This window comes from Echiichthys vipera (genome assembly GCF_963691815.1).
Source record: "Echiichthys vipera genome assembly, chromosome: 11".
Classification (NCBI taxonomy): Eukaryota; Metazoa; Chordata; class Actinopteri; order Perciformes; family Trachinidae; genus Echiichthys; species Echiichthys vipera.
The window spans coordinates 22,223,695-22,247,688 of record NC_139836.1 but is presented as its reverse complement, the minus strand read 5'-3'; the positions used below and the strand labels follow the sequence as shown (position 1 = coordinate 22,247,688).

Genomic DNA, 23,994 nt, shown 5'->3' with positions numbered 1-23,994 from the left:
TTTCACCTCCTCACTTATACAAACACCTCAACCTGTGCTCGACATCTAAAACATGACACGTATTGATCCACACAAGTACGAGTAACATGTTATGGCCCCGAAAGCCATGTTGTTTAAGTAACATTCAATATTCAGATGCTGTAGTTGTGTGTGTTTTAATTAAACACTGATACAGAAATCGAAAAAACACATATTGGCTGCAGTACCCATTCAACTTTAACCAACAAGTATGAAGTAGTTGTCATTTGCACTTTAGTTAGAAAATCACTGTGCAGCATTTTGTATTTCAGTAGCTCAAATATTGATTTGAAAGTCAGTGAGGCTTAATGTGTTGAAAACCTTCTGCTATGCGGTAGCCCAAATTACCTCAGTTTGGACTATAATGAGCTTTCATATATTAACTACCTTATATGTTTTAAATGATACCCACCATGCAATTCAGCATACACATAACTGTAATATTGTGTACAACAGATAATGAGGTGACACTTTTTCTGTCTGGCAACTCATTGTTTTATTGATGTCTCCAGTAGTCTCAAACAAGAGGATATGATAGGGACTGTAATTCTTAATTTGAAGCAGTATTCTCATTAAAACTCACGCATGCCTTTCAGTCAATTACCACAGACTTCCACCAAGACATTAGCTTTAATTGCATCCGACTGTGGGAAAGTATGAACTAATGGCATGTTAATTTCTGTGACACTCCCTTAATGGTCGATCTGATGTGGCTTACTGTAGAGTTACCCCTCCCTGGTAAGCATTTAAAGGGAAAGAATGTGCCATGCTGAGTATCTGTGAACTATGAAATATATCCCCATTGTCTTTTCTTGCTCTCTTTCTAAAGACAGTGAATATATGTATAATTATTTGGTTTTTGTCCCTTTTTTCTTGTTCTTCCTGTAATTTTTGATGATGACTTTCTCTTCTCTCTCTGTTTCCCTGCCTTTCAATTCATTCTCCTAGATAGACTGACAATCGCTTTAAAATGAGAACAACACAGACTGGTTGAAAAGTCAAATGAGGAAATTCAATTACTCAGGCCAACCTTTTTTTGTCACATGTTGGCCTCCAGGGGTCCCCTAGTGCGGAAATAAATAACATGAAAACTCTGAGAAGGCAGCTTAATCGCCCACATTTGGCTTGAATCCTAATTTTCTCTTTTTAATTCTTTTACTTTGATCAACAACAGGAGTCACCATGTAAATTGAATCAAGGCATGTATCTAAGAGTAAATGATTTATCCACAAATCTTGCTTATCTCTAAAGGAGATATAGATTTAAAGGAAGACGCAAAGCTAATTTGTTTCAGTTAGCCTGTGATTTGATTTCTGAGACGCTTGTACACGGCTGAGAGCACAAAGAGTCTACACACAAGGTTTTTTGTAATTCATTTGAACACGTGAGAGGACAGACAAACAGTGATTATCAGATGAGATTCTCAGATTTGAAATGTGCTTCTATAGTATTATCTTTTCTGGGTTATTTTACAAACCGCAACAACTATGACTCATACTCCTTTCTTTAGCAGCTGCTGATGCTCTGTACTTCCACCTTACTACACAGCTATAATATACTAGATACCTTTTCCTTCACTCGTGGAAATCTTGTTAGCCTGACCAGGTGCAGTCCAGCTGTATCACAAAATCCTGCAGGGAAAAAACAGCTTTCTGTGTTATCTCTTGCCCCTGTATGCAGCAACAGTCCCTACAGACAGTTGCTCCTGTTCAGCTGCCTGGTCATGACTGAGTTGTGACATTAATTTTAACCAGGTGATCTTGAGGCTCACTGTCACCTGCCCGCCGCATCTGCTCCCACAGGCTCAGTCCAGCCTTTACATCCAATACAGTCAGCAAAGGTCTCACATTTCATTCGACTCTCACAACAAGCGGTTATGCTAATCTGCCACCAGTGGCAACATATGGCAGAGTGAGATGGATAGAGATGGCAAATGATGATGAGTATGATCAGAAAACAATACGGTGTAACAGACTAAGATTAACGAAAAGGAATAAAAACAGATCCTAATTCTCATTCTGGGATGTCCTACGTATTACAGTAGAAAGAAAATATTACGTGCAGTATCTTAAAGATTTAACATTTCAGTAATAAGTAGGCTGCTGATCACACATGGATGTCCTCCAGCACTTTAATATCACACTTATTTGTGGATGCAGCACAGACTGAGATATCCTGACCTTTAGTCCCTAGTATAACTCGAACTCCAAAACCACTACATTTTTCTCATAATGCACCCAAATAGAATTTTATCATTAGACCTCGGTCTTTCAAACATGACACCCGGGATGTCACCCGAGTCATTTTCTCAGAATTGACCAAACTTCCTCCAGAATAACCAAAAAGTATCAGTTGAGTGCCCCTTTAATCATAACAAATTGTTTGAGTTTAGAACAATGAACTTTTCTCTCAACAAACTTTTCTTTGGTTGCATTTTAACACTCGTTTATTTTAAACCAAAGGAGTGGGCCTGGGTGGTACGCAGTTCAAGAGCCCTCAGGGTATGAAACTTGTTAAACAGAAAAATGGCCTGCATAATCTTTAAGAAAAAAAAAGCTTTGAAATGTGTTGTAAGAAGTGCAGCCGGGCTGAATATGAGCGGCGGGGCACAAGGATGCGTCTTCTTAAACCGCACACCAAACCAGGGCGCTGCAGCTGCTAGCCCACAGAAGGTTGTCTGCCTCTGACACTGTCTAGTGGACCCAGATGGATTGCACATTCTGGGAGAATTTGTTGTTGTTTTTTTCCCCCTTCAAAGGCGGGACAGTGACACCTCAGAATGTTTGATGGATTAGCTGGCTATGCCTGCTGTGACAGACGGAGTCGAAGAGGACAGTCATGATATGACTGATGTCTTGGGTAACTGCCTGTCAAGCAACTGAGATGGAAACCCTTTTCTTCCGACACAACCTCCGCCACACCAGACTGTGGGACAGGAAGGTGGCTTACGGAAGAGGCCACTTACAAGAAAAAGGATTAATACATTACATTTTCCAATTAGCTTTTTGAATACTCAAAGGACTATATAACATTGCATAAATCAAAACCCTGGATTTGGTTATTCTTTCTGTTATTAACCACAATGGAAATCGTTGCGGAAACCAAATTCAGATGTCAAAAAAAATGATGTACTAACCCATAAATGGTGACCACAAGAGACATCCTGCTTCATGGTCATAAATCTAAAAGACCCCAGACAGGCGACTCCCTTCACTAACCACCTTATCTAAATGTTACAGCAGTATAGTTACAGTCATTTTATGTCACTGGGGTTATTAGGTGGGCAATGTAAATCTCATTTCATAGAATAAGAGCAACTCTACCTCCAGGCTGACATGTCAGCTCCATCATAGCAATACAACCCTGAACACCAAGTGATGTAAAGATACTCCCCTGCACTCTTGGACAATGAGCTATGTAATGGGATGACTTACACAGTTGCACTGTGCTGTAAAAATTAATACATTAATTAAGTCATGTAATTATTTACATGTCATGTCACCTTGTGTTGAGGTATCATGTTCAAACTAAGCAATTAATATAATCTTAAGTGTTAAAATGGTCCCGGTATTCTCAATGTTCATGTTGCCACTTCAGCTGGATTTGTGAAATTCTGCCTCAAAATAAACTGGCTTGCACAGAGATTTTTGATGCATTGCAGATCAGACGATGCAGTGCAATTTGGCATGAAATTACACTGCATTTCCACCTGCTCGGACCATATGTTATTGCAAATGGTCTTTCCTTTGTTTCAGTTCACTTTAAAGTCCTACCCTTTGAGGCAATCATGAACTGTGAGCAGCCAGATTGCTTTTCTTTTTTCTATTTTAAGCAGTAGAGGCACGTGCACTGAGATGTGTTTATCCCTGTCCAGCCTCTTTACATCCACATCTGCTCACCAAGACTGCAGAAATGATGTGGTCACACCCACCTATGTAGGCAACCCAAGTTGCACAAGTGTACGCTTTTTTAACACATTTTCTATGGCCTTTGGTGTGCCATAGTTGGCAGTGATGCACCCATCATTGAATATTTAATAATAAATATCTACTTTGATCTCCTGGGGAATTGACGTAGTGCCACAAAATCAGCTGTTGTGTTGCTGATTGCGGCGATTCAAACTCCTCCTGTCTGCATGTCTAAATGTCCTTGAGCAAGACACTGACCCCAAAGTTGGTCCTGATAGGCAGGCTAGTGCCCTACATGGTAGCTCCGCCATAATGACGCTGTGAATGAGATAAGATAAGGTAAGATAATCTGAATGAGAGGCAAATTGTAAAGTGCTTTGTCTGGTGAGGTAGAAATGTGCTATACAGTATACAGCAAAAGCAGCACAGTTACCGGCTCACCTTACTAATCAGTTTTTACTGGGGAACACTTGTGAATATTTTTAATAAAGGCTAATTAAACCCTGTCTTAATTATCATTAGCATACCAGTTTGAGGATTAAAAAATCAACAAAAAGTGACTAAAGAGCTGCTGCTATTGCATGTCTGTGTGATTTCACAGTAACCTGAAGCACAACCTGAAGCATATATATATATATATAAATATATATATATATATATATATATATTATCTTAGTCTGGTTTAACACTTGCACTGTTGTTAATACAAAACTAAAGGAAATATAATTGCATATCATAAATCTTTTAAAGAATAGACTTAGCGGGTAATATATGCTGTATCAAGGTCAGTGTAGTTGGGTACACACTATAGCTGTACATCTGTTTCTTTTTTGTTTTGGTGGTAAGATGTTAAGAATCTCTTCAAATCTACAGAGTGAAACTTCCACACGTGTTGAATACTAACTCAAACTGGTGATGGCTGTACTTCATATTTTTGATACACAATATAAGAGAAGTATCAACATGAATGTTGCGTTGTATTTTCTCTCACTCTGTGGAACAATAAGTAAATACATTACCGTGTCTCTGCTCTCTTGCCGTATACAATTTATTTTTTTTACTCAATGTGCAATATTAGATGATGATAACCACAAACAGCAGCACTGCCTGAATAGGACATGGCATTGCGAAAACCTTCAATTTGCATGATTTACAGAGTAATCATTTCTATTGTTGGATGTTTGAAGCTTTGATTTAATATAAGCATTCATACATTGAAAATTACATCTCAGATAATTTAGGTCAAAATACCTTGGCAAAGGCTGGTGTTATTTCATGTTGATGATGTATTTTTTCTCTCAATTGGAAAAGGATAATTGGACAATAATTATGCTGTTCTAACAATTGGATAATTAAGTAATATTGAGCTTAATTTCTGCCTAACTAATTATCTTTTTGTCAACTATACACTGGAAGCACATAAAAAAGACACAAGTGCAGCTCAAGTGAATGTCATACACACTGTGCTCTTCTTCCCTGATTCCCATTACTTCATTCCCTGCAGCTTCTAAAAGCACCGTTACTTCTAATTAAGTTGCTGTCATGATTATGGATAATCTTTATTATTTATGTCTAATGAATGATTAATGACATTGACTGAGCAGCACAAAGACGATAATCCGTCATCTCTACTTTATTTGTGGATGTATTTTGGTCGTCGGCTGTCATTGAAACATGGTCGCCCTGCATTCACTCGTTCAGAAACTTGGGTTGAGTACCTCCAAGGTGCTTTATGCCTGAATTTATTTTGCGGTAACTGTAGATTTTAACAGTTTATGAGTCCGTATGTGTGTGTCCAGACAGTTCTGAAGTAACTGTTTAATTTGACTTGCTATCTTAACCACATACAGTACACTATTAGAGTATTAGTACTTCCCTAGTGCTTCTAAAATTCATGAACATCGTAGTCAGAGACCTTGATGTGTCACTCCTTTGTATTCTTTATGTACTAATGGGTCATTTTTATGTGCATATTGTGCAAGTGAAATATACCATCTTCTGTACTTTCTCCTCAAACGGAGGTTAAAAGGCACGTCAGCCATGTCCCATTGGTCAGCGGCTGTGTCAGGTTATGACAAACATCACCTGTGATGGTGACAGAACACTTGAGCTGGGTGACACTGGAAGTTATTAGCTTGGACGTGAAGGTTGGACTCTGTGAACCATGCGGCATAATTCATCTGATTAATGTGTCACAGCAACTCATGAATATTCATATTTTCCACCTGACTGAGTCAGAAAAAGAGTCAGAGGATAAAACTAAATAAGCTACAATCACCTGGGGAGTGTTTTATTCACGCTGTACACAAATGAAAGATCTGGAAACACTGGCTCTTGAAGAAAGCATTCATATAATCAATTCAGTTTGCTCATTATTATAAATGGAAAATAAATACTTTATTGATCTTTATTTGATTGATGGGAAATTGCAGTATGTGGTTTTGCATTGGAAATAGAAATATGTGTGAGGTGAGATACAGCATGCACATGAGAAAAAGGCAAAAAAAGAATAAGGTAAACCCTTTTTTTTTCGGACAAAGAGATCTATTGTAAGCTAAATAAGGTAAGCATACAAAGAAAGACATCGTAAGAAGCCAGGAGAACTTAACAGTGAGGGAGGACAGAGACCTTTAACAAGAAGTCGATGCAAAAGGGAGGGATCATAGTGTCTTATTAGGAAAATGAATAGAAAGCATGGTTTCCGGCATGTGCCGTTAGGGAGTATATTAACCCAGAGGCTCTAGGTTTTGACCCAACAGTAACCTCACAGCGTTATTGTCAGATTGTATATGAACCGAACGCTTCTCAGGAGACTCCCTGTCTGCCTCAGCATTGACCATTGTCCATCTCTGGAGACTAGCAGGCCTCTCAATGTCACATGAATATTGATTTGAATCTTGGTAGATCTCTGACCCATGCATCCCCCTTCAGAAGAGGGCCAAGGGTCACCTGCACTAATATTGTGAATGGTATGCTCATTGATTTGTAGTTTAAGGCTACATTCACACTGCAAGCCTTAGTGCTGGTCAGATAGTAGAAGTCAAATCTCAGTGTGAACAGATCAGGTTCCTGAACTGACCTGGATGCGCAAAAGAACAAAAACAAAGTATCACAGGCAGCACACTGTTGTATGGAATTATACATGGAGGCCAAGAACTCAGCATTTATTGTTTCATTTATTGTTTACAGTTAATGTGCTGTAGAAATCAGCATATTTGTGAGTAGATAACAAGGCTGCCACCAGTGTGGAATTGTGATGAATGTTTATCTCGAGGGAATTTCAGTATGACTGTTCAGACTGAGATCACATTACAAAAACATCACACCTGTTACTGATTTGGGACCACATATAAAAGTGGCACAAATCACAATAGAAAATACCAGATACCATGTGATTTGTGCTCTTCACACCGTTGTGAAAAGTCACGTAGGAGCAAAAAATTTGAGCCTAATGTAAAGAAATGTAAGTGAGTAATAATAACGTTTTCTAGATGGTGAATTCTATTATAAAATTTGTGAAATGTGAAAATAGCAATTCAAATGTCTCTTTTGGCCTAAAAAGTGGATTTCAAGTTATCACATGAGCCAATGTTGGTATAGAAAAAGTATGTGAATTAGGCTTTGGTTGATCATGGTTAATATACACTGACCTTACAAACATCAAGAAAAAAAGGAAAATTCTGAAAATCAAGTTTAGTACACAAATTTATATTCAAAGCCTCATCAGTTGTCCCCATTTTACTTGCTGGAATTATCCTCACTTTACCTCTTTTTATCTTGTGTATAATTGCTCTGTAACCCCCCAATGTGTCATCTGATATTTAATTGCCTAAAAAGCAGGCCCAGCCAACGCAAACCTCTCTGAGTTTTTGTTTCTTAACAAAACTTTCACTCAGAAAAAAAACACCCTAAATACAGCAAATTCCCAGTTTGTGTCATAATTCCCCACTGTGCAAAAATCCCATTAAAAGTGGCAACATACTTTACAATGAGTTTGAAGGGATACAATTGTTAAACTAAACTCCTCCTTTTGTGTTCATATTCAGGAGGTGAGTGATGCAGAGATCATGGATCTGGTTTACAGCTCTCTGGGGCGGATGACCGTCATTCGTCAGGTTTTCCCATTGTGGAGAGACACCAATGTTCGCTGTATGAGGAACAATCATCGCATCTCCTCCCTGCTCTGTGATCCGCAGGAAGGCTACCTGCAGTCCCTGGAGGTAAAAAAAAAAAAGCACTTACAGATTTATTGTTTAAGCTTGTGAAATATTGTATAGAATCAGCAGAAATTCCTGATTCACTACCAATGGTTTCTGTGACATGAGAAATACTTTCAATAAAACAACCTCTTTGACTGAGGTTAGTCAATGATTTATTGTGTCATGCTCATACAAGTGCGCATGAGACCGCTAAAAATACCTTTGCGGCGGTGAAATATTTTTCGGATATGAACGCAACTTGTTGAATATTTCACCTTACAATTCAAACAAAGAACTTTTCCAGGTTTTACAAAAGCATCTCCGTCAAAAACAACTGGACTGGTTGTTTGTCTAGGAAGACGTTTCACCTCTCATCCAAGAGGCTTCATCAGTTCATGTACGCATCTGACCAGGCTGGGACTGGTCCAACTAACTGGTGTGAGATCCAGGTATTTAACCTCTCACAAGGCCGATGATGTCACTGAAACCCTTTGTGCTCCAAGTGCCCACGCCCGTCGTTGAGGATAACGATGACCTGGACGAATGAGAACATTCACAGGCTTATACTACATACATGTTTTTTTTATATATTCACCTTACCAGAATAAAACACCAGGAATGATGACCATTTTACTGAAGAATGTAGCCTTTAAATCATGCACTGAGCAATAAAACACAAAAGATTACAGACAAACAAAAACATGCAGACACATTTTGTGTGACAGATTTGATTTAGATTTCAAATGATTTCACAAATGGTAGTGATACCAAAATTCCAGCTTTTGATTGTCAAGGTCCCCCAGTGCAGGAAAGGTAACTGTAAAAAGTTGGTGCAATTAATTGCAATTATAATGTTGTTATGTGTCAAAGGGGAAAGTATATTAAAACATACAAAGGAAATTCTCAAACCACTCCAAATTCCCCACTGTCCAAACGGCCACAGGTTCACAAATAGAAGCTTCTTCCATAGGAGAGTCTGAACTTTGAGGATGCTGAATGCACAACACAAAGCAGTATGATGGATGAGACTGTATTGAGTATGTGACTAGTGGCAGGGTTGTGTTTTCCTTGTTATTTTATCCCTTTTGCAGCAGGTATTTATAGGACAGCAAAGTTGCGCTTCAGCAACAACCAGCATGCTTCATCCACTTTCTCCAGCTGCCAACAGGAGAGGCACTTGTTATCAACAGCAGTGGCATGACCATAAAACAAGCACAGTGTGTTGTTTTGTTTCATAAACAGCACATGTTGTGTTAGCAGTTATAAGCATGATACTTGCTTGATCACGTTTTTACAGTTTCAGTTGTAACTGTGCTGCATGCAGCAATGGTGTAGGACAGTATAGACAAGTATCTGCCAAGCGCTACATGAATACCAATTTTAATTGATTATGTATGCGACTGAATATAGATTAAACACTCTAAGATAATAAGGCAATAATGAGGGACATGCATGTCCATGAATATAAATGGCTTGAGGTCAGTGTGACCAGGGGATTAGGGAGCAGAGTAAAATTTAGTTTTAAAGTAAATTAAAGCAGTTTTTCATTGAAATGCTAATCTTCACAAAACTCAATATATTTAGATTGTAGAAAGCCTATAGTATGTATATTATTTGTTCATAAACTACTGAAATATCACAAGGTTCCCATTATGGAAACTACTCCATGCTCTAAAAGAGATGATGCTTTGTATAAGGGATTTGTCAACCTGGAACCAATGTTAATTTTGCACTAAAACTCTTAATAAAAGAAAAACATACTCATGTGCTTTTAAAATGACCTATAATGGGTTAGAAGATTTCGGCCCCGCCCCATCCTACAGTGCCCTCACAGCTTTATACTCTTAACACAGTGCCTTTCCCTTTTTTGGGTCCTTGTACTAACTTTTCCCGCCCTGCCACTTATTACTTTCTGTTGTGAGTTAAAAGAAAGCCTCCTTACGCTTCTTAGACTTCCATCCATCTGCAGTAAAGTGGCCGTGTTCCCCGTTGCTCTATTGAAATGTTCATTTTCCTTTTTATCAATACTTCGGACAGATGGCAAAACCATGTGGTGTGTGCACCCACGGTTCTCAATAATTCACATAAAAGAGGGTTAAATATCGGGTAATGGCAGTTTAAGCATTCATCAGAATAGTAAAACACTGAGGGGACTGAAGTGCTTCTCCTGAACTAATCCCTTTCACAAGAAGTCAGCTTTGGTGTAACCTCCAGAGCTACAATGTTGCATTACATCTGGACTGAGTGACCTTGAGGCAAGTGAACTTGACTTGTGTTAGGTCTTACCACTGAGAGGCTTGGACTGAAGTCTAAAGGTGTCATGAACTGAATGCCTGGAGTGGCAGCAAGTATTGCTTTCATGGATCTTCTGCTGTGGTAGAATTTGACTTGACTTGACCCAGAGGACCTGTCAAATCCCCTGTCACAGCAAGACAGGAGAAGTAGACACGATTCCCAATAGGGTGCACTGCAGTCGGAGGGAGACAGTTGGACTGATGGCAGGCGGATGACTGAACCAGAATGATTTTTTTGTCTTATTCGCGCTCTCTTGATTTCAGATTGAACCACTGTACTGTATCATTAACTTTTCCTCCTGTCGTCTTATGCATCTAATTTCACCTGCTGGCGGGACTGCAAACTCATGATTGTTTAGCAAATAAACCTCAGTGCTTCACCAGAAAGTTTACTGGAAGTGAAAAAAACATGGGGAGAAGTCAGAGTATGTTTGCTGCTGAATTCACTGTGCCATCCTTCAGTGTTGTTGTAATGAAGAACACCAGTGTTGAATGGGTTTTCATCTCGGCATCCATGACGTACAAACAGACGAAATGAAATTCTGCTCGCCCATTGTTTCAATGCTTTCCCTTCTTTCTCCAAGCAAGGAGACTTAAGCTTTTATTCCCCACTGGGATTATTTTATTTCACCATCAAACCTCACAGGACCAGACTGAAAGACACATGCTTTTGTGTCACTGCTTGTCTTACAAGGGTTCACCATGGGGTTTTGTGATATTTCTTGGAGCCCAAAAATTAATATTTGTTTCCTTTGTTGTATCCAGAGCTTGCATTCTGTTCTCTGTTGACAACACAAACACCAAATGTATTCAGTGAAATTGCTTGTCTTTTTCCTCCAACAGGTGTCCAATCTCTACCTGTATGACAGTGTGTTGATGCTAGCCAACGCCTTCTACAGGAAACTGGAGGACAGGAAGTGGCACAGTATGGCCAGCCTTAACTGCATGAGAAAGTCCACTAAGCCATGGAATGGAGGCTGGTCTATGTTGGACACCATCCAAAAGGTATTTTTTACTATTTTGTAAGGAATAATGAATAATAACTTCTGCAAAAATCTATGATGGATTATTCAATTAATAGTTAATTACAAGTATAAAATGCACATCCAAGGATTTATGAGAGAAGCATGAGAAAGTATAAAGATGTATACAGTCAAAGCATTCTTTGAGAAAGTGCACTGAACTACTATGAGCCCTGCTGGAAACTTTTATCAGATTCAAACTTGGTTATTTTCAAAATACCCAAAGGCAGCTGATGATTAAATGAGATCTCCAGGTTTGGCCTCAGGATGGATTTGCTGCAGATCCTGGACTTTGATCTCTTAATGCTTGTGTAGCTCTCTCATATTCTCTCTCGTTGAAATAAGGCTGCATCGTAGAACGTGGCTTGATTTCATCCATTTCAACCTATAAATAGATTTATTTTTTTCCACTGCAGAGAGTCATGCTGCTTTATCAGGGCTGATGATAACTTTTTTCACACATAAAGTATCACTGTTGCTTCAGAGGTTGAGTGTTTCATAGCACAGGCCACAAAATTGTATCAAGTATAAAAGTATCAAGTAAGTCCGTTGCAGTTTGAGACTATTCAAGATCTGTGTTGGGGGGAGTTTCAAAAGAAAACAAAGAACTTTCAATGTAATATAGTACTAAACTAGTTTTAAATACCTTTAATTATCATTGGATGGATGGAAGTTTTAATGAATTATGTATCATTGTTTTCAGGGACAGGTATAATTACAGAGCTTTTCCAAACAGGACCTCTTGAATAATATAAGAAGACTGAGCCATTCATCTGCATGTACTGGCGCATAGCTATATTGCACTGGTGCTATTGCGGTAAATGAATTCATAGCACAGACTCATTTTCGCATGTGCACAACCCTGTTTAACAGGGCTTACTGTAAGATGACCAGACGGCACATGAAGAACGGCTCTTGGCATATTATTGCGTCGATGTCAATTAAACCGCACATAAACTCAATGGAATTGATTCCTGTCACAGTTTCGTATTTAAAATTCTATATTATGAATAATATACAGTTTGTTTGAAATGATCTAAATCCTCTTTCATAACCTCATACCATTCAAACTTATTAAAAAGATAATTTGTATACAAATCATATGGTATCGTTCATGCTGGGGATAACAGGAATAACTTCCCCTTGATGATTACGGCATATGCTGTTAATTGTCACAGATACATAATCAGAAGAAAGTTAATTAAATAAACGAACACACATTCAATTTCACTTGATTATGATGATAAATACATGTAAGGTGTACAAAGGAGTTTATTACATGTATGTATTAATGCTTGCAGGCATTCTTTCTTTGCCTACGCCTACGGAACACATACATAAATAAATAAAACACCACCATCTCTGCTACCTCTCCTGTGTTTTAACATCTCACACCGTAACTATTGTGTGCTTGTTGTTGCTATAGGGACGGATCAGTGGCCTGACAGGAATGATGGACTTCCGTGCTGAAGGCTCTAATTCCCATGTGCAATTTGAAATTCTTGGAACCAGCTACAGTGAGACATTTGGGAAAGATGTGAAACGGGTCAGTCCAGAATATTTTATGGATTTTTTGTCTACTATATATCTGTGAAGGACACCTCACGGAGCACTGACTATTTGTCTATACCTTGATGTTTTTCATAAAACCTTATGGTGTGAGAAAATAGATAACCATTGTGAATTATTTTCAAATGTATTTTTGTTTTAACCTAAGCTCAGATATCTTGTAACAGTGATCCATTTCTTCCTCCTTTCAGTATGTCAGAAATAACCATGTAGCTGTGCTTTTTGTCAGCGTGATTTATTCTGCAGCAGGGTGCCCCTCGTTTCTCCTTTCACAAATTAAACTACTGTGGCATGTCTCAGTTATATACTGAATGCATTAGACCACAGGCCATTCAATTAGAGCTTCTGTACAGAACTTGTTGGTAGATGGAATTTTGCATGGATTTATATAACTGTCCATTTTGTAGGTGTTGAGGAAACAGCAGGTACTGTACAACCATAGATTAAAATAGCTTTCTATGACATTCTCTTAATGTGACCACTTAGTGAGATGTGAGAAAAAAAATGAAATTAAACGTTTTTTTCTCATTTTCTCACAAAAGCCCACTGCAAACTCTGAAGTTTTTGTACTTAATTACAGCCCTGGAGTCCTCCAGGTTTTAGTTGATCGCTCGTATTACAGTGTACAGTACATGCCAGGTGTAGCTGCAGGACCCTTGTCATCAAGGATCAGAAAAAATAACCACTTCTATTAGAGATCTTAGGGGTCCATTGGAGCGCCTAGAACAAATATTGTATAGAGAGGCTTGCAATTCTCTTTTGTATTTGCATGTGCAATTTTTTCATAAACCAGTGGTTCTCAATCTTAATCCTCAGGATCCAAAGCCTTGCTGTTTTTTTTGTCTTTTCTTTCTGTGGTGTCAGGTGAATAAGAATCAGCTGTACTCTGCTCCCTGAAAACCACGGTCACAGGGCCGAACATTAGACAGTTAGGTGTCAGGTATCAGGGTGCCCTCTACTGGAGCTCTAGAATTAACCAGATCAGTCTGCTATACCCTTCCATTTCATCACACCAACCACCATGACCTGAAACTTAGAATGAATAAAATGCCTATCGCTATGAACTTAACTAAGCAAGCATATCAAAATAATGAGCAGGCATGTATGAGCTGACCATGAGGAATTTACTAAGAAATGTGTCTGATCTTTGAGTGGTGCAGAACTGAAGTGAAGAGCATTATTTGTGCACTCTTCTCTAAGCTGTAATTTGTTTGTCACGGGGGATGACCTGATTCAGTCAGGGACTTCTTGCAGAATCAAGAGAAATTGAGTTTCTTGGCAATCTATGTAGAGCAGGACTGACCAGAAGCAGTAATGAAGATTTAATCACCACTCAGCCTAACTGAAATCATGAAGCAAATTCATCATAATGTGGCCATTAGCATTAGCTAGGAAGGGACCCACTGCACGCACACACAGGGACATCCATACACTATCATGTCCAGCAGCAGCATCTCACATTTAGACACTCACAAATAATGGAGTCCAAAAGCACATTAACACACAAACATGTATGTATTGTATACAATGTTTGGATCTCTGACACACAGAACATGCAGAAAGGCAAACAGACGACAGAGGCCAAGGAGCACACACTAACATGCCCTTGTATCTCAAAATCATTAGAGACAGAAGGGGACAGCAAGGCCGGATAATAGGATGCGAAATGCATTCAATGCTGTTGTTCATTACCTGGCATGTCTCTCTGTGTGTCTGCCCACTACTTGGCAGAACCATTTACTCTGAGAAAGCAGACACAAATTCATGACTCTCCTCTCTTTTGCCTATAATAGGATGTTTATACATTCAGCTCGGCTCTTTTTCCGTGTTGTGTGAAACTGATGTCCATCAAGAAAGGCCACACCATTACATGGTTTCCTTTGCGAAGTTGTCAAGTTGTCAGTTCTGTGTATTTCTGAGTGGAATGTACCAGTGATTGCATGTCGTGCCCCACCCCTCAGAGCCATCCTGATTTTCTCACTCTCTGGTCCCTCTTTATCTTTTCCTCTCATCCCATTTCCCATCTTCTCCTCTTCGCTTCTTTCTTCTCTTCCACCCCAACCCTTTCTCCCCATTTTTCAGCCCTGGTTTCTTCCCTCTCCATCATCGTTTATCTGCATTCAGTCCATTTTCTCCCCAGCCTGATGGCCCTTAGATGAGGCGTCTTTCTGGTTAGACACTGTAATGAAGACTGAAATACTATTTCCTGGATGGCTACTGTGAGTTTTCTCCACCATCCAGTGCTGCAGCAGACTGATCGATGCTGTTGTTGTTGTTTTGGTTTTCCAGTTTGCTCTTATTGATGTGTCAGCTCGTCTCTAAGCAGATATTGCTAATGACGTCCAGCTTACACAAAGCTCCTCATGGAGAAATGTCAATTCATTTGAATGTAATTGTTCCTCCTAGCCAAGCAACTTGCATGCATCATGCAGTAGTTATCTCTCAAATGTGTCCACAATAGCAGCACTGGCATTATTGTATTATTCAAAATCACATTTTCAGTGGCATTTGTACTTTTCTATAGCAAATACAATCCTAATGCTGTTTGCCTACTTGATGTTGTGCATAGTCTCTGAAAGGGCAGCTCCAAATTCTCATTCAATTTTTCATAGTGTTATATAGGGTACTAATAGTGCCTCTCACATGCCATATGATGGCCTTTCTTAATAGTCTTACGTGCTGGAAATAATATATGGCCCTGCTGCCAGAGACATGTGACTGTGCCATTAGCTTTAGAAATACAGGACGTGAAAAATAGCCTCAGGTTTAAAAGTTAAAAGAAATATATCTGTTGTGGAGGCTCTGTCAGCTGCTCTGCCATTGCCAGTACAATATTTCCAATTGAATAGAGTCTGTAACTTTTGTTGCTCATTACATGAATCTTGCTATTTTCTTCCAGTTAGCCGAAGTGGCTTTGTCATCGGCAACCTAAATATGGCACATCTGGTAGCTAGTTCCTTGCCAGATTTAAAGAACAACACACCACAATCAAAACAAGTATCCATCCAATTCTGCTTCGCTAAGTACAGCTTACTGGAGCTGATTCTAACCTGAAACAAGCCAAGGTCAATACCCCCAAAACATAACCAAATCTTGCAGCCATGTATTGACTAGAGCCGGCTCACATTCGGTCCTCTGGTGCCAGAACAGATCCAAGTTTGCTGACATTTGGTTTCAATCAGCCACACAGGTTGGATGATAGGACCAATTCTTCTTATTGACCATCATCACACTTTCAACCAGTGATAGTTGATGTATTCAGCATTAAGCATTGCCTGGGGGTCACGTGAGCTCCATGTGCCATGTTGCATGTTGCATCTCGCAAACTGTAGTTGTTCATAGCTGAAGCATTTGTACTATTGCTCAACCTAATGTATCACTAGCTCATGAAGCAGAAACTGCATTAAAGGGTCTCCAAAGGGTGCTTTCATTTTTGCCAACAATACATTTGCAGGGGGGTTTATAGGGCTCTTGATCCAGTGATTAATTTTCAGGCACTGACATTTCTAGCTTTTAGAAACTTTCTTGTGGCTCCTGCAGTTTTTTTTTAATTTCCTCTACCTGTTGGGATTTTTACCAGCAGGAAGATAAGAACAGAACTACGAAGCAGCTGCTAGTATTTCATGACAAAAATATTATTATTACTCTATTTTACAAATTGGCACTGTTATATAGTAATGGCTTATATCCATATTCAATTTAGCAATGTGGAAAACCGTATTAGACTGGTCAAGTTATTTTGCCACGGAAAATTAAATGGCAGCAACATTTCGCAACATGGTAATACGATAATATGATGAAATGTAATTGTGTGCAAATTGCCTTTGCTCACAGTCTGCATGAAAAGAAAAGCACTGAAGTGGCAGTACCCACTTATGATCCTTCCTACTGCCACACTGGTAAAAGTAAATCCTCTTGAGAGTCTGAAGTAATTGGATGAAAGGTGGATGATATTTCTCCACATGCCTTAATTTATTCTCTCTCATGTGCTCCAATCCATGATGAAAACAATCAAACAAAGGCTACCAGCCTTATCATAAGCCAGTTCACTTAAATTCCAGTTCACCTGAAGTAAAAAACAATAATTTTCAGGTCATAGTTGGAGAAGATGAGTTAAGAGCAAAACCAGTAATTCCTTTTTAGGCTAACTGGAAAGTTTGCATTCTTCTCACTGTCATATGTTCACTTTTAGTCTGCAACACATTTTGTAGTCATGCAGTCTTTTTTAGGCAACATAATTAATTCTGAAACTTTGCCTGATATATATTGCACGTATCTAACTTCTGATGCATATACTGTCTTCTTTCCATTATATCACATTGTATTTAAAAGCTATGTATGGGGAACCTATTAGTAAATGATATCCGGAATTAAGGAAAACAGGCAAAAATGTGATCATGGAAAGTTTTCATTTCTATGGTACAGATATCTTATTGTCTGTCCTCAGTGATTTCATTTTGATAGAGAAATGAACCCGCATCATCTCATTTCTTCTCTTCGTTTTTCTTCAAAATTGTTCAGGTTTTTGTCTTTTATGAATCTAATCCTGTTTATTTGGCTCATTAGAGTTTAGAGCAATAGACTGGCGCCATGGCGGCCTTGAATATCTCTAATATATCTGAAAATATGAGATAGCTCTTGTCTTGACTAATTAAAATAGGCAGTAAATATTGTAGCAAAGTAAAAATGTGACATATATGTTCAACACACACTTGCACACAAGCATGCACAGTCTTATCAATCCAGTTGGTGTGACAGACAAAAGGAGTGTGGGTCAATAAAAAGCTTGGTGGCATGATGGGCTTGTCAATATGTAAGCACCTGATGAACTGAACTAGCAGTGAAAAGAAGAACCAGCAACTTGCTCAAAAATGGTTCTGTGTTCATAATGATGCAACTTAAATGGTTCTATGAAAGAGCATAAAGTGCTTTCTATAAGATTTTTAGGGGATACTGTAATTGAGACAGTTGTGGTGCTATGAATCCAGGGTTATTTGACTTCTATCCCTTTGTCCTTTTCAAGTGGTCATTGGCATTTGTTCAGCCCATTACAGATGATTATTTTTACAGTATTGAGCATAACCATTAACAAAATAGTGGGCATGTTACTTTTGAGACTTTTTAAATTGGATATTCCAAAACTCATATGCTCAATGTTCTCCATTGTGCTGTAGGATAACAAAGCATAAAGTTATAGGAGGAAACAGCTGAATGTTTTGATCTCACTTACATTAGGTACACTCTTGGTGACTGATTGCTATGCATATTTATAGGAAGACTATCTAAAGCTTAAACCCTCAATGAGCTGACACTTCAAAGGAAGAATCAGGGGGGAAAGCTAGAGAAGCCTTTTTTAAAGGGATTTGGTGTCAAGCAACAAAAATCGTTTTTTTCTTTCATGTACCGTTAACGATATTTATATATAAACACACCCGTCCTTGGTAGGAATATGCATCCTGTTTCAGTGTCATGTCCTTGAAAACCTGGTAACCGAAGATCAAAGTGTGTCCAGTGAAGTGTTACCCGTTCATATGCGGGTGGTTTGGCTTTGCTGTATGTTTTGTTTGTGACCTTCCCAGTGGCGTGCTGGTGTGCAAAGCTCTGTGAAGTAGAAGTGTTCCTCTTTAGTGTTCTTCAGTTAACAGAGCAGAGATTTGCTCAGTGTTTTTCAATGAGGACGAAGTTGCTCATGGAGAAAATAGTCCCTTGTGAGGCATGCTATGCAGACTGACATTTTTCCCCTACACTCACACACACAGACACACAAAACATGGCTGGACATATTCACATAAACGGATGAGTAGACAAGCTATTACAATCAGCGCTTGCCTACAGAATTACACTGATTACGCCACATATGACTACAATAGCAACACATTTTTCTGGTCAAAGTGCAGGGCAGCTTAGGTACACAAAATGATGTGAATACATACAGCATGAACCTATATTTACAATTAACAGCTTCATAACTAAGTGAACTCCATATCGTTGACAGATAATGATCCTTCTAATGCAAATCTCTGACATCTTGAATGGGAAGAAAACAGTTTATGTACACCCACACAAGCTGGGAGGTTATAAGCATGATTCACTAGCAGTTTGCAGTGAAGATATACATAGCAGTGTAACTCTTACGTCTGAGACTTTGGAGGATCACATGCTCTGCAGATGGTTTGTGAATAACAACCATTTAACAGTGAGGTTTTTGCTATCCTCTTTCTGTACCTCACATGCTTCCATTTAATTCACAGTTGAAAGCCTTTGTTGCTGCCTTTTCTATCTGTAGTTATTGTTCTTTTCTCTTGATTGTTTAATAATCGTTTGCCTTTCCGAATACTGACAGAGATTTATGTCTGTACATTTTGTTTTTCTCACCAATCTCCACTGGTAGCCAATTGGAACATCACAAGAATATACAATCTTTTTTTAAAAACCATAAAGACAACATTCTCATTGTTTTGGCTTTGATATTTTCAGCCTCAAACATTACTGCCTATGTCCAATCAAGTAAAAAAGCTAAGGTCTGCCAAGATCAAACTTCAAAGTTAAATGCAGGACTTGTGATGAAATCTTGAAGTTCAAAAATATCTTTACTCCCGTTAACGGTTTTGATCTCTGGAACCTTCTGCTTAATATTGAATGAAATGTCCAGATCCATCTGAGTCATATAAACTGTCTATTAAAATTGTGCCAGAAAAGAGACATATAGTGAGTGCTTAAAATGATGTATACCGTAATACAGGGGTGCCCGATTCCGGTCCAGGAGAGCCACTGTCCTGCCTGTTTTAGGTTTCTCTCTACTCTAACACACCTAATTCTATTGATATGTGTATAATCAAGCAGCTAAAGCTTGTCACAGGTTTGAAATTAGAATCAGGTGTGTTACAGCATGGAGAAACCTAAAACATGCAGGACAGTGGCCCTCCAGGACCGGAATTGGGCACCCCTGCTTTTATACATGGTTATATTAAAATACATGTTGTTATATTAAAGATATAATCTGTAATCTGCATCTATTTAATTGTCTTTTACGTTACCATCTATCAAAGAGTGAGTTAAAACAATGGTGATTGATCATATGACCCACTAATGAAAGCACTTCAACCTGCCTTTTTGCTGAGTATTTCGATCTGTGTGTCTGTGTTGACATTCCCCCCTTAAATGTAAATAAGCCGCCATGTTAGTGAGGCTGGTGAGGTTAGAGAGTCAGGCTTGTAGTAAGGGCAGAAGTGTTACTCACACAGGAACATGTGTGAGTATGGGTTTAAGAAGGTAACCAAAGCAGAGAGTGGAATGTGCTTCAATAAAGTTTACAAAAGAGCAAAGAAAAAAAAGTCAACACGCATTGTGACCGTGAATCCGACAAGATGGAGGGCTCTGAAAGAACAGGCTCACCTGCAGTTACGTCTTACCACCAAAGAGGCAGCTAGAAACAATGTATCTCAATTCTTACAGATTCTGACTTTTAAGTGGACTGAATTGAATAGAAATGGCAGGTTGTTAGAAACAAAATGTAAATGTGAGACACCCTGTTAATGAGAAGACCATGGTGCAAAATTAAAAGCTAGAACAAAAGCAAAACATAAATGACTGCTTTTTAATGAAGTCTCTCTGGTTGTGGAGGACAGTGTGTTTCTGTAGGAAAGGCACCTGGATATGGCACTCATGCTGCAGACTGAGGTGTGCTCTTCTGTGGCCAGAACAGCCTGTTGTCTGGCCCGGAGCCACCATTCTTGTCCTGTCAGCTCAAATCTCATTGACCACTACAAACGATGTGTCAAATCCTTGAAAATCCTTGTCCTGCTTGGAGCACTGATTAAGAATTTAACAAACATCAGCTTCCGAACTTGAGACATAGCTCAAAATGTTGACAGGGTGGAATGCGAGTTTTAAGATGAGGGATGATGAGGGTTTAGATTCAACCAACTCACAATGATGCATGCCAATTTTCATGTATTCAGGGTGTTTTTTTCTGCAATTTTTGCCAGCATGGTGTCAGCGTCCTTGTCATTATTCCTCCTTTGTCTCCTTCCTCTCACCATCCTCATCACCACCTCCATACATATGATTACTGCTTAAGTACTGCAGCTTGCTTACAAAGTATGACAATACATTGCACCATTCAGTGGTGGAGCTTGAATAGAGGGTCCTAATAGCATACCAATGGCTGATGCTTGTTGTCTTGGTAACCAGCTCAGATTTTAACATAGACATCGGCCACGCAGTGTTGAATGTCACTTCAAACAAAGTCACAATGGCAGATAGGATGAAAATTATCCTTATAGCTCACTAACTTTTTATGCTGCTATTCATAGCTTATTAATGCGGTGTATGCCACCTTTGTCTAACTCCATGTTATTTATTTTCCTCATCTATATGATTTTTCTTTCTCTCTGTTAGCTGGCGTCTTGGGACTCCACTCGGGGTTTGAACGGTAGCCTAAAGGAGAATCGGATAGAGAGTGGAATGCAGGGAGTGACGCTGAAGATTGTAACATTACTGGTAAGTGGTGGGAGTACACTGAATGTATTAACACTTGACCTGAGTAGGCAAATATCTGAGTAAGAAAACAAACAAAACAGCATAGAGGAAAACACACCAACACATTCATTAGGTTATTATTTACACCCACAAATTAAGTAATAGTTTCTCTGTGATATACAAATTTAAACACACGCTGTGGATTATCCTTTTAACAGAAATCAAATGTTTTACTCACTGATAAATTCAGTTTTATTATGATGTGCAGTTGCTGTTGATGACACTCAACATTCCCCCCACCTATCTATCTATCTATCTATCTATCTATCTATCTATCTATCTATCTATCTATCTATCTATCTATCTATCTATCTATCTATGTATCTATCTATCTATCTATCTATCTATCTATCTGGTCTTTAAGAAAAGCCTATTGTTTACCTCAGTTTAGTTAAATGCAGGCTCTTTTCACTATTTGAGAATTTATTGTAATAAATAGAATTTTGCTGGCTCTACTAGGTGCAGTGAGCTGTTATCGCAGGAGGTTGGAGAACCAACAAGGACAACATAGGATCTTTGAGAACTAGACCTCTTCTAATCTTCTTTGGTCATACTTGTCCTCGTCCTTTGAATCTAGAGCAACAGAAGGCTGCGTAAAATCAATACTTCATTGCAGCAGTTTTTCTTCAACCTCTCCAATTCTAGCAGCTAAAGTCACTTCCCTCCCCCTGTCTTTGTTTTTTCCTCTTCCTCACACATGATTTACCTGTACTATATTTATTCACATAAGTTCTGCTCAGCTCTCCGGTGGCACTGTCACTTAATCAAGTCATTTGCCCCTGCCTACTTTAACAGCCCCTCTCTTCTCTGTCCCTCTCCCCCTGTCTTCTTCGGCTCTCTTTACTCTTCCTTCACCCATTTTATTCTGTCCTGACACTTTAAACCCATAAAGAAGAACCAAGGTCTGGTGCAATAAATTTAAAATGGCAATTTCCACGTTGATGAACCATAGCAGTTGCCATGGCGCCATGTGTTACAGGTCAACAGTTGCTGAGGAAACTCTGTTATTAAGATGAAGTTTAACTTTGATCACCTTCGAAGCTCTTCTTAAAGGTGTCACCCCAAAGTTCTTAAGATGACTGAATGTGTCCTCGCTGTGCTTGCCAATCTGGCCCAGAGGAGATTATGGTGCATCTTGATAAATGACATGTCTGTGATTAAGTGCACATATTGTCTTGCTTTTCCAAAGTTATAGGACAAAGTCCTCATATACTTAGATTCCTCTGCATTATCAATGTCAGTAAAAGTACACTATTCATTCATACAGGAAGAGCCTTTTGTGATGGCGGCAGAGAATATTCTTGGCCAACCCAAGAGATACAAGGGTTTCTCAATAGATGTCCTGGACGCTCTGGCGAAGATCCTTGGCTTCAAGTATGACATCTACCAAGTCGGAGATGGGAAGTATGGCTCTGCACTCCTGATGGATCCTGGAATGGCATGATTGGAGAACTCATTGGCAAGGTTGGTTTGTTTTCTTTTTATCTCTGTCAGTCAATGTCGAGATTCTGTCCAAATCATTTTTTCTGGGACTCCGGCCACATTGTCTGGTTTTGAAATTGTATCCCAATTATAAGGCTGAGTAAGTGGAAAAACATTAGAAAAACAATTGCATGTGCCAAAAGCCTCTGTATGCCCATCAGTTCTCCAGTGGGTGACATCACAGATTGATTGTGCTTTTTGGAGGGATACTGAGAAAGTTTGAGATCTTGACAAATTATATTTTGGATCATAATGATAATGGGAATTTAACTTAATTTGATAGAGATGGAAGTTGACGTGTTTTTGATTAAATAACTAAAGAAGTTATATAAATTTCAGATTTCTGAACTCTATCTTAAGGGGGTAGTTTGGCTTTTTTGAAGTGGGGTTGTATGATGCACTTCTCGGTAGTCAGTATGTTACCTACAGTAGATAATAAGTTCTTACACAAAAGCTAAGCAATGTACTACAGTGGACCAGGGCAGCACTCTAAACATGTTTTAGACACCTAAAAAAATTGTTTCAGTTTAAATGTAAGCTATATTTCTAATATTTTCACAGCTTTACCTTGCTGTCGCTTCCAGTTTCCCCTTCTCTCTTTTGGTCATTCAGTCTTTTTCTCTATTTGTTGATTCCATAAACCGTGGGACAGTGTGACAGTGTTTGGCACAGTTGTGCTTGTGTATAGAGATATTTTGAAAAAAGGTAGTGCCAAAGTAAAGGGCTGTCTGATAGCAAGCTAAGGTGGTGAGAATATTCTACTTATAGTGTACACTATAATAAATGCCATCAACTGTAGGTAACACACTATGGATAAATACGTCATACAGCCCCACTTCAAATAAAGACAAACTATCCCTTTAACAAGAAAGCTATTGTTTACTTTGTAAAGGCTTTTTCGATTTAAACATTGATTTATTGTAAGGTGCCTACACTCTCACCAATATCTTAGCTAAAAAAA

General features: G+C 38.8%; 1 protein-coding gene across 1 annotated transcript in view; it reads left to right on the top strand.

The window, feature by feature from the left end:
- grid1a (glutamate receptor, ionotropic, delta 1a) overlaps positions 1-23,994 on the top strand; it is a gene marked incomplete at both ends in the record, with an annotated part of 214,690 nt that overhangs the window by 170,553 nt on the left and 20,143 nt on the right. Inside the window, 6 exon segments of the mRNA XM_083923323.1 lie at positions 7,973-8,146; positions 11,263-11,424; positions 12,868-12,987; positions 21,411-21,512; positions 22,819-22,969; positions 22,972-23,015. Of these exon segments, the coding sequence (XP_083779449.1) occupies positions 7,973-8,146; positions 11,263-11,424; positions 12,868-12,987; positions 21,411-21,512; positions 22,819-22,969; positions 22,972-23,015 (753 nt within the window).